The following is a 12,008-nucleotide window of genomic DNA, read 5'->3' on the forward strand; positions in this document are numbered from 1 at the left end:
AAGCATGAAACCTACTATAACTTGCACCAATGATTTCACGTGCTCCCACATCACATGTATAATATTGTCCACGTATAATGTATAAAAAGAAGTCACAAATGAAGGGGCATGTTCAAAATATGAAGGCCTAGCATAAAGAACTAAAAATATATGGGGATCTTCACCAACTACAAATTGATATCGAGTTAGATATTCATATTCTAGCATGTTCCCAACGACCTTTTAAACCACTACGGAAAGTGTGGTGTGGGATAACTCAAGTGATATGTTAGCACATTATTACATTCTACCTATGTACATATATTTTTTTTTATAACAAAATGTTGTTATTAAGGGGATACTTTACTAAAACACATGAAAATATTTTATGCAAAAATACATGCCAGATGTTTTTTTTCAAAAAACATTACTATAAAGCACTTTTAAGTTTTTTTTTTTTTTTTTTTTTTTTTGCCAAACATAATTAAAATTGCTTTTGGTTGTCAAAAACATTTTGTCATTCCAAAAACAAGCCCAAACAGTTGCTTAAAGAACAAAGAATAAAGGAAGGAAAGTGATATTCACAATTCATTTTTACCTTCCACACACCCTTGTTAATTTTTTTGCTATTGACTTTTTCAAATCATTTGGTCCAACCACCGAAAATGAAGAGAGGAATGTAAGAAGTAAAAATGGAGTGTAAATAGCACTACCTTAAAAGAAATCTTAAATGTAAGACGCCAGCGTGGCATATACCTAACGAAAAACGTGGCAAGTGCTCATTGATTTGGTGGGTATAAAAAAATGAGCAGCTATGTTGTAGCCACACTGTCTGAGAATCTGAGACTTGAGGCAACGAACTCCTCTTCTGCTTTGATCGAACCTCAAGGTACAAACCCTGTCCTTGTTTCTTCCTCACTCTCTCACAATGTCGCTGCTCATTGCTGGTCTTCTGAAATTAATAGTGGTGTTGTCTCTCATGCTGCTGCCATTTTCTTTTTGTACGGCAAGCAAACACAACAACTTATTAGTACCAGGCCATTCTATCATTGCAAAACAAACTTTGATTTCTTCCTCCGGAAACTTTGCACTTGGTTTCTTCCGTCCTGCAAAGTCCACCAAATATTTCCTTGGTATTTGGTACAATGCAATGCCAAACCCTCCAATTGTGTGGGTTGCAAACAGAGACTCTCCGCTCAATTCTCCGGGGGTCCTCATGCTGAGAAGTGATGGAAATTTGGTTGTGCTGGAAAATGAAGCCATCATCTGGTCATCAAATGCATCAGTTCCAGCTTCTGCAATGAGTTCGACAATTGGGTTGCTAATGGATTCCGGAAACTTTGTTCTCCAATTAGGAGAAGAGTTGGATAAAAACCCTTTGTGGCAGAGCTTTGATCATCCCTCAGATACATTGCTGCCCGGCATGAAGATTAGCCTCAATAAAAGGACAGGCCAGCAAAGGCGCCTTACATCCTGGTCCGCAGTTGATGATCCAAAACCCGGGAATTTCTCTGCTGGCATTTATCCCAAAGTGCCTGCCCAGATTGTAGTCTGGAAGGAGAACATTGGTGATCATCCCTACTGGAGAACTGCTGTCTACAATATGAACGGCCACAAGTCAAAATCAATTGTCATTAGAAATCTCAGTGGAACTTTCTTGTTCCTTTCTTACAATTTTGATCTTCATGATCATCATGACAATGATAGTGATGAGATTTATTTTAATTATAGCTCCCCGGATATTAGCTTGGTGAAAATGAGGTCTGTGTTGGACCCGAATGGGCTGCTTGTCCTGCTGCTGTGGCAGGATGAGCGTGAGAAATGGAGTGAACTGTGGAGGGAGCCAGTCGATAAATGCGATTTTTATGCTCCTTGTGGTCCTTATGCTGCTTGTACTAGAAATGAAACCGTGTCACCATGTAAGTGTGTGACCGGTTTTGTACCTAAATTTGAACAACAATGGGATATGGGGGATTGGACTGGTGGGTGTGTTAGGGAGAAGGGGTTAAAATGCAATCGAAACAGAGAAGGGTTTTCCAAGTTGGAGAAGCTGAAACTACCGGATCATGCTGTTCTGGTTGGAGATAAAAAGAGTAGGACTGAGTGTGAAGCTGAATGCCTTCAAAACCGCTCTTGCACAGCTTATGTTTACGCAAATGTGGCACAGGAAATTAGTTCTATGAGATGTATAACATGGTACGGTGACTTGGTGGATCTTGTTGAGAATCACACTCTCGGGCAAGACATTTATATTCGTGTTCATGAGGATGACTGCAATGATTGTGACGGTATGTTCAAAATTTTGGTTTCATTAAAACAAGCAAAGTCATTTATTTTGGCTCCAAGGTTACCAAAATTAATTTTTTGGAGCCTTCATTTTTGTTGTTCAACTTGATCATTTCCTTTTCACCGCAGGTTGTAAGGGTCATGTTGAAATTTTCTTGAAGCAACGATCAGATGTAATTGCCATTGCAATTGTCTCAGCAATCGTAGGAATTCTTGCAACCATTTTTGGATATCTATTATGGAAGAAAACTGTGAGAAATGAAGGGAAAGCTGGAGGTGGAAGGAACGATACTGATCAACTGCCACCTTTCAGCTTAAAGAGTATATTAGCTGCTACAAACAACTTCTCTGATTCTAATAAAATCGGAGAGGGAGGATTTGGCCCTGTTTATAAGGTGACGACCCATCCATGCCAGTGCATTGTTCTTGATAAATAAGATAATTTATCTTCCCTGTTAAAAAATAAAGATTTTATTTTCTTCTTTCATAAAAAAATCCATACTTCTTCCGCTGCAGGGGACTTTGCCTGAAAATCAAGAAGTAGCCATTAAAAGGCTGTCAAAGAAGTCAGGGCAAGGACATCGAGAATTCACAAATGAGTTAGAGCTTATAGCCAAGCTCCAACATACCAATCTTGTTAGGCTGTTGGGTTTCTGCAATGAAGAGGAGGAAATGATATTGATCTACGAGTACCTGCCGAATCGAAGTTTGGACAAATTTTTGTTCGGTATAGATATGCTCATCACTCTTGAGATTCTTTGTATTTGTTGATTTCCTGGGTATCAAATTTGATTAATTAATTTTTTGCAAGATCTTTTACCAAGTGTATTCACACAAGCTCTCTATAATGCAATTCAATATGTTCATTCAGATCCATCTGAAAAGACAAAATTGGATTGGGGGAAACGCTTTCAAATCATAGAAGGTATTACTCAAGGAGTACTTTATATCCACAAGTACTCCAGATTGAAAATCATCCATAGGGACCTCAAAGCAAGTAATATATTGTTGGATGAAGCAATGAACCCTAAAATTTCAGACTTTGGAATGGCGAAGATTTTCAGGATGAATCAAATCGAAGCAAATACCAACAGGATTGTTGGAACATAGTAAGTATATTTTGTAGACCATCTAATTTCATTCACTTACTAAACCTTAAGCAATTAACCTTTGTTATTATTGCTCACTTCTCTACCTTTAATTCATTCAGCGGCTACATGTCCCCTGAGTATGCATTCTTTGGCCAATTCTCTGAGAAATTGGATGTATTCAGCTTTGGAGTGTTGTTGTTAGAGATTGTAAGTGGAAAGAGGAACTCTTCATTTTATCGTTTTGATCCTTCTTTAACTCTTGCTGGTTGGGTAAGTTTAAGAAATTTGATCATTGTGCACTGGGTACGATCTTTTTTTATATATATATATGCAGTCCTTTTGTTTTAATTTTAAGCCTTGCAAATTTGCAATTAAATTAAGTGAATGATTGATGCGTTTTACATGTCATTGTTTAAAATCCCAGGCATGGGAATTATGCAAAGAAGGTAGAGGAATGGAGGTGATTGATGAATCAGTAAGGGAAACATGCTGGTCGGATGAAGCTCTAAGGTGCCTCCATGTAGGGTTTTTGTGTGTTCAAGAAGCTCCAGATGATCGACCAACAATGTCTTCGGTAATTTGCATGCTGACTAATGAAGCTACATCACTTCCAGCCTCCAAAGAACCTGCTTTCACAACACATAAGAATTCCATTGCTGCTGGTTCTTATCCTCGAGCATCTACCAGCTTTTCCAACAATGCAATCACCATTAGTTTGATAGTAGGTAGATAGACTGAAAAGGAACGATACCGTGAGAAGTACTGGCATCTAAACTTTTGATGTTCAAGAACTCCACACACCGAAAGTTGTGTTGGATAAAATATAAAGAAACCAAATGGTTTGCATCCTTAGATGAGATGATTTTTAAGAAAACTAATGAAAAAGGCTTAAAAATTTTGAGTTTTAACGATAAGGACAAAATAAAGGGTAAAGTGAATAGTACCAGGTTTGACTTTTTAGTGTAAAAATATGGTTTTTCGTTAAAGTGAATAATGTCGTGGGTTTTACGTTAAAACCCCTATGATTTTTTTATCCAACCCTGGAGGTAGATTTTAATTTCAGTAAGATGTAGGGTTCATTGAGAGTGAGTGATTATGTAGAAGTGGTTCTTTTTAGTGATATCATTATTTTAAAAGTTAACTAATTAACGCCACTACGGATTCTCTTGTTTTAGGAAAGAAAAAGAAAATCAGTTCTATAAAATCACTTGAAATGATTTTAGTTAATTATTATTTGAAGCTATTTTTAATTTTTGCTAAACACTTAAAAAATATAGGTAATATCGTTTGTTAAAAAAAAAAAAAAGATGTGATTATATATCGCCCTCCCATAACCCTTCTGAAACGGGTATTACGAATTGGTATATGCAGGTACGTGCATATATATATATATATATATATATATATATATATGTATATATATATATATATGTATATGTATATGTAATGTAATTATGGTATATTATTTGTAAGTACATTACAAATGCACTTATAACAACAATATACAAAATAATGTAATTGTGAACACAGAAAATTCCTGAAACGAAAGAGACAAGAACAACGTGCACAAACAAATATTTGTATTTGAAAATTTTGGGTTACAATCTCTCTTCTATTTGATCCTCTGATTCAATCTCCGTAAGGTGTTGATTTGTGGATGTGCGATTGATCCAAAGGGCCATTGGGCTTGATCTAAGGATGAACGTTCTTCCAGGGCCTGTGGACTTGATCTTGAAGGTGGATTTGAACGGATCTTCAAAGGGGCTTTTGGGCTTGATCTTTTGAAGAACAGTGATGAACGGATCTCCAAGGGCTTTTGGGCTTGATCTTGAAGAACGGTTGGACGTGTGGATTTGAACGGATCTTCAAAGGGGCTTTTGGGCTTGATCTTTTGAAGAACATTGATGAACGGATCTCCAAGGGCTTTTGGGCTTGATCTTGAAGAACGGTTGGACGTGTGGATTTGTTGATGTTTGTTGATCCAAGGGAGCCGTCGGGGCTTGATCTTGAATTTGGTGGAAGTTCTTCGAGGGGCCGTCGGAGCTTGATCTTGAAGGTGGATGATTGTTGATCCAAGGGGCCGTCGGGGCTTGATCTTGGAAGAATGATGAACGAAGAACGAAGAACACTTTCTTCAAGGGGGGTCGGGGCTTGATCTTGAAGGAGGATTTGATGGAGAATGAAAAGGGCTTTCTTAATCCTTCGGGATTTGCTTGAGAGCTTCGGAGTTTCAGAGCTTCAGAGCTTCAGAGCTTCAAGGTGTAATATCAATTGGTTCCTCCTTCTCTAAATGAATGAATTAGCCTTCTATTTATAGAAATTTCCAAGGCCTAATTTTGAATATAATATCCCAGATGAAATAAGTCGTTTCTGCCAGGTGTTGACACGTGTCCTATTTGATGACTTTTCCAACTCATTCAATTTTCGTTGAGTCACACGCTACGTGTAAAATTTATGTAATACATGAGCGTTGACACTTTGATTTATCGGTCAACATTTATTTACCGAAATTTCGATGTCTACAAATGCCCCCACTTCAAGGCACGTCGTATACATGTGCTTGTCACGTGTAGGAGATGCGTTTTGAAGTCCCTTATTGTAGATGTCGATCCAAGGGCCGTCGAGGCTTAATCTTGAATTGGGCTGGAGATTTCTTCAAGGGCCGTTGAGGCTTGTTCTTGAACTTTTGTTTGAAATTTCTTCAAGGGCCGTTGAGGCTTGTTCTTGAACTTTTGTTTGAAATTTCTTCAAGGGCCGTTGAGGCTTGATCTTGAAGGTTGAAATTGGACCACAAGGAGTTTCATGTGGTAGATGATCTTTGGCTTGGGTAGTGGATGAATCGGCACGTATTTGTTTTTGCGCTTTGTTGACTTTCCACAGCTTTGATCTTGAACTGGGAAGGAGGATTTTCTGGATTCCTCCAATTGTTGATTTTCCACAAGTTATTCTTGAACTAGGTTTTGATTCAAGAGTGGTAGACACTTGATCTTGAATCGGACTTGTGATTTCCTCAAAGGCCAGGCTTGATCTTGAATTTGGCTGGAAACTTCTTCAAGGGCCGTTGAGGCTTGATTCTTAAAGGTTGACTCGAACACATGGCAAGCAGGCACGAGGTGAAGGTGACGACTTGTTGCTTTGTTTAATCTTTCTAATTCACACCTGAGCAGTTTGGTCAGCGGTATGATCTTCGAGATTGATGGGCTCTTCTTCCAGTTGGTAACTTGATCTTTAAGGATTTGATTCAAGGGTGGTGAATCGGCACGTGCAGCCCACAACGCCTAGTAAGCCGACCCAAGAATTTGAGGGTCAAAATGAATTCACCGTCCAGAGTGATTGCAACCCTGATGATATGAGATACTTTTGATTTTGAAGAAGTAGCGGATGAATAAGCACGTGCTTGGTTGCATTTGTCTCCACATGCTTCAAGGTATCATTTTCATTTCCTTTATCTGTTCCTCAGGCAGATGTGGCGTCTTCTCGAGTTCTTCATCTCAGACTCTTTCTGCTGAGTTGACTGTGCATGTTGCATTCTTCTCTGCTTGTTTATTCAGGCAGATGTGGCATCTTCTCGAGTTCTTCATCTCAGACTCTTTCTGCTGAGTTGATTGTGCATGCTGCATTCTTCTCTGCTTGTTTCTTCAGGCAGATGTGGCAGCTTCTCGAGTTCCTCAGTTCAGACTCCTTCTGCTGAGTTGACTGTGTAGACCGCATTCTTCTCTGCTTGTTCCTTCTGCACCTTATCTCCACATGCTGCAAGGTATCATTTTCACTTGCCTTATCTGTTCTCGAGGCAGATGTGGCAGCTTCTTTGGAAGTACAGCAGCAGTGGGAGACGAGTACTCGAGAGCAGTGCTAGGTAGGCAATCAGGGAAGGGTTCCAAGCAGTCGGTTCCTTACCCGAGTTTGAGTGGAGGTTCCGGCATATTGTTTTCTTTATCCTTGTCTTTGTAAGTAAGAACAAGGACAAAGGAAAGGACAGGGAGAACGCATGATATGAGATACTCTTGCTTTCTACCCTGGTGATATGAGATACTTTTGCTTTGGAGTCATTGGCTTGCAAGGTACCCCAAGGAATAAGGAACACTGGGTGACTCGAGAGGCTTTGTTGGGAAGGCATTCTCAAAGATGAAGAAATGTTCTGTATGTCTGCCTCGCTATGTAGGGTGAAGGTGGACAGTTATAGGAAGTTCTTTAATACCTGTAGAGGTACTATTCTTTCACTCGTGTCGGCAACCGTTGGATGATTGAACAGTAAACTTTACGTGCTTTCTCCTTCACCCAAAAATCTTCGACAAATTGTCCGTGATTTGCGCAAAGTTGAGTGTGCATATGACAGGTGTTGACGCGACTGAAAAGACTGGCGCCTCTTCGATATCTGGGATCGGCGCTTCGACAAATTACCCGTGATTTCCGCAAAGCTGAGTTTGTGTGTGACGGGTGCCGACGCGTCTGGAAAAGCAAGATGCTTCTCCGATTTCCGAGCTTGCCTCTTCAATTTTTGAATGGCCTCTTCGAATTCTGAGCTCGCCTCTTCGATCTCTGAAATCCCGTCGAGTGCTGATTTTTTTTATAGAGGCATGCAGTTCGTTTCAAAGCACACTTAAATTTTCGCTTGTGAAAACTCCCTTCTTGCACTTCTAAGATCTTGATTTGTCCGTTTTCTTCTTCCTTCAATACTTTGAAAATGTCTGGACCCTCCGACCGTCGTTTTGACTTGAATCTTGGTGAAGAGGCAGTCCCTTCTTCTCCAGACAACATATGACGCCCATCCTTCATATCCCCTACTGGTCCTCTTACCGTTGGGGATTCGATGGTGAAGAATGATATGATCGCTGCGGTGGTGGCCCGAAACCTTGTCACTTCCATAGATAACAGACTACTTTCCAAACGGTCTGATGAGTTGGCTGTTAAGGATTCTCTGGCTCTTAGTGTGCAGTGTGCAGGTTCTGTGTCTAATATGGCCCAACGCCTATTTGCTCGAACCCGTCAAGTTGAATCATTGGCGGCTGAAGTGATGAGTCTCAAACAGGAGATTAGAGGGCTCAAGCAGGAGAATAAACAGTTGCATAAGCTCGCACATAGCTATGCGACAAACATGAAGAGGAAGATTGACCAGATGCAGGAATCTGATGGTTAGATTTTACTTGATCATCAGAGGTTTGTGGGTTTGTTCTAGCAGCATTTGCCTTCGTCTTCTAGGGCTGTACCGCGTAATGAAGCTACAAATGATCAACCTTCTATGCCTACTCCTCCTGGGGTTCCGCCGAGTGATAAGGCGCAATCTGATCAATGAAGGCCCCCTTATGTTTGCTGCTTGCACATTTGTATTTTTTTTTTTTTTTGTAGAATGCAATTTTATGTAATTTTTCCAGAGAAATAAATAAAAATGGATTTTATTTCTCTCAATGCAAAATTTATTATTATTATTATTTTTTTTTTTTTTCTTTTGCTTTTGGTGCTGGATGCACCCACCACTTCCTTTTTTATTTTTTTTATTTATATATATATATATATATATTTTTTTTCTTTATTATTTATTTATTTATTTTACGTCTGCTTTCGGTGCCACTACCTTTCTTTAAAAAATTTTCTTTCTGCACATAGTGCCCATGCACCACCAGAGACTTTTGATCTACCATGGGGCTGTTCCCCATCTTTGATCCACCATCCCCTGTTTTATTATATATTTTTTTATATAAATTTGGATGATGGGTTGAGGAATTTGCAGGGAAGGACGAAGGCGGACGGAGAGTTGTAGTCGAGACTTCATGACCGGCTAGTCGTTTGACGGCGGTTATTGAAGTTCTTCGCCGTTGATGTTTGCCACTGCCCCTACACAACCATTGCACCACCACCGCATTCTTGCTACCTTGCACCGCCGCCATTGCACAGCCGCTGTACTGCCTGCCTGGGCGCTTCCTACCAGACCACAAAGCGCTGCCACAAAACCCTCGAAGTCCACCTCCATGAAGGGACTCGCCAAGCCGTTTGCCGTTTACAGTGGAGTCAGAGACCGTGTCATCAAACTTGAGCTCCTATGAGCTGTCGGACGTGGTGTCGCAGCTCACCCAACCTCCAGGGTCTCAACATTTCCAGGTGCTTCAGCTACAGAAGCTATCTTATCTTCCAGTCGCTTCAAGCAAACTAGCTCTCCCAATCAGGGTGTACATGAAGTAGCAGATGTCTAACCAACACATCAATCCCCAAGAGAGTGAGTTTCAACAACAGATGCAATTTGCAGCTTCTGGTTTCCTAATCAGCAATTGATTAGCAACAACGATTTTGAGTCAGTTATCAAACTCCATCAGTACAGCCTCCATTTGGGATTTTGCAGCCTGTACTTCTGGCTAAACCTGAATGAAGAGATGCAGTGGACACGACCGTGAAGTAGAAGATGTCGGCGGCGGCGGCGGAGAGGAAGATGAGGGCAGCAACGAGGCCGAAGAGCCAGCAGAAGCAGCAGCGGCATGAACTTCGGCGAGGGTTCTGGCGAGTGTAATTCTTGTAGCGGGTTGCGTTCTCTGGCGGCGGGACGCGGTAGACTTTGGTCCTAAAGTCTGAAGGCCAGAAATTCCTATCCCCCAATGATTTTAAAGGAAACCCACTACCACCATCACTTCCTCGACTACCATATCGATCAAAACCAACTGAAACTCCTGAATTCGGACCTCGAACAAGATATTTTTTTTTGACCTGAAACCCACCTCCGAATCCAGAACCTTTTGAGGTTGACTCATATGGGTCACTCAAATTTGGATCAGAGTCAGCTAAATACCTGAAACTTTCATCATTTCTAACCCGAAACCCACCTCCATATTCAACAGCGATGCGGTTTTCCAGATCTGGGTTGGACCTGGATGAGTGGAAGCGCGCTCTTTCTCAGTCCAAAAGCGCCTCCGGTGCTTCTCCATCTTGTGACGGCATTGTATGGCGGTCTTGGGGGGAGAGAGTGCGAAGGAATTATGGGGATGAGATTCGATTGGGCGTTGAGGGAGAGAAGGTGACGGTTCTATCCCTCGATCCTTAGCCACCGTCGGCAAACCAGAGAGCAACGTTTCCGGTCGCCGGACCCGAGGGACTGGAATATACAGGCCAAACACTTGTCGGGAAAATCGAAGATGAAATCGGATGCCACGTCGTCGACGATCTCAGATCGTTTCTCGTCGGGCTGCAGCATCAAGGATATCACGACCGTTGCTTTGGACTTGGATCAATGGTTGTGGTTGTTGCTGTCACGGCAGCTTGAATTTACGACCGCCGAGGATGACTGACCCATTCACTGGTCCTTCACTTCCATGGTGATGTAAAGGTTGCTGGGTATGGGTGCGAGGAAGGAGGACGCCAAGGGTCGAAGACCACATCGGTGAAGATGAGATTGAGCTCGTGGATGCTGCTAACGGATCTGTAGTTGCTAGTTTTCGACGAATCGCCGCACTGGAGAAGCTTGTCAACATTAGCGGCAGAGACGAAGGGGATGAAGTTGTCGGAGTAGAGGATCAGTGAGCGGGGAAGAGTCGATGTTGAGATGCAGGTCACGGAATGAAGTGGAAGGAGGAGGGATTTAGGACTTGGTGTGTAACAGGTGGGCCTGGTTATTGGGCTGTGTTCCTTAGCTGAGGCTTGTGCGGATGGGAAAGAGAATCGGGCCTGTGAAATGAAGGGAGGCCTGGGCTGTGACTCCCTTTCTGTTGATGGAGACGAGGCTGGGGCCTAATTCCTTTTTTATGTTTTTTTTTTCTTTTTTTGCAGATACTGTATTCCTTCTTTTTTTTAATACATAATAACATATGCATTTATTTATTTATTCTTTTGTAATAAAATTGACTTTCTTTAATAAAATTTTTTTTTTTTTTTAATTTTGATATGACTGAACTCGAAATTGAATCTTCGAGCCGCCTACGTACCCTTCCAAAGAAGAGATCAAGTCATAACGTAGTTCAAATACATACATATATATTTTTTTTTTGGTATTTTCTTTTGGTGCCGTTTGCAGTTTCAACTCGTGCAGACAAGGAGTGTTGGTGTCGTTTGCAGTTTCAACTCGTGCAGACAAGGAGCATTTGGTGCCGTGTTGCAGTTTCAGCTCATGCAGGCAAGGAGCGTTGGTGTCGTTCGCAGTTTCAACTCGTGCTGACAAGGAGCATTGGTGTCGTTCGCAGTTTCAACTCGTGCATACAATGAGCGTTTGTGTCGTTCGCAGTTTCAACTCGTGCAGACAAGGAGCATTTGTGCCATGCAGTTTAGGCTCATGCAGGCGAGGAGCTTTGTGTCCTGCAGTTTAGGCTCTTGTGGACAAGGAGCTTTGGTTCGTGCAGTTTAGGCTCGTGCGAACAAGGAGCTTAGTGCCATGCAGTTTAGGCTCGTGCAGGCGAGGAGCCTCGTGTCCTACAGTTTAGGCTCGTGAGGACAAGGAGCTTTGTGAATTTGTCAAACGATCCGTGATAGTTGTTCCTCGCAATTTTCATAGCAAGGAGTCTTGTCCGAGTGATTGAAGAAGTCTTCAGGAAAGAAATCACGCATCGTGATGGGGATGGACGATCTATGTGTCGAAATTTCATCATCTTCAACACGTTCACGTTGCTTTGAAGGTTGACAAGAGCTGCTTTGCCCCCTTTCCGATTGGCGGACTTGTGGAGGAGACCTATACTTCTT

The 12,008-nt window shown here is 41.7% G+C and overlaps 2 protein-coding genes across 2 annotated transcripts; both read left to right on the plus strand.

Annotated features, from left to right (window-relative positions):
• The first annotated feature begins 855 nt into the window (after positions 1-855).
• LOC126611732 (G-type lectin S-receptor-like serine/threonine-protein kinase B120) lies at positions 856-1,988 on the plus strand. The gene is made up of 2 exons (XM_050280109.1): positions 856-1,898; positions 1,975-1,988. The coding sequence occupies exons 1-2, from the start codon at positions 908-910 to the stop codon at positions 1,986-1,988; spliced, it is 1,005 nt and encodes a 334-aa protein (XP_050136066.1). The 5' UTR covers positions 856-907.
• A 4-nt stretch (positions 1,989-1,992) lies between these two features.
• Positions 1,993-4,089, plus strand: LOC126611733 (G-type lectin S-receptor-like serine/threonine-protein kinase At1g11330). Its single transcript, XM_050280110.1, has 6 exons — positions 1,993-2,267; positions 2,395-2,660; positions 2,782-2,992; positions 3,137-3,374; positions 3,476-3,626; positions 3,781-4,089. Exons 1-6 carry the CDS (start codon positions 2,159-2,161, stop codon positions 4,087-4,089), a joined length of 1,284 nt encoding a protein of 427 aa, XP_050136067.1. The 5' UTR covers positions 1,993-2,158.
• Positions 4,090-12,008: the final 7,919 nt, after the last annotated feature.

The sequence above is a fragment of the Malus sylvestris genome, chromosome 17 (assembly GCF_916048215.2).
Source record: "Malus sylvestris chromosome 17, drMalSylv7.2, whole genome shotgun sequence".
NCBI lineage: Eukaryota > Viridiplantae > Streptophyta > Magnoliopsida > Rosales > Rosaceae > Malus > Malus sylvestris.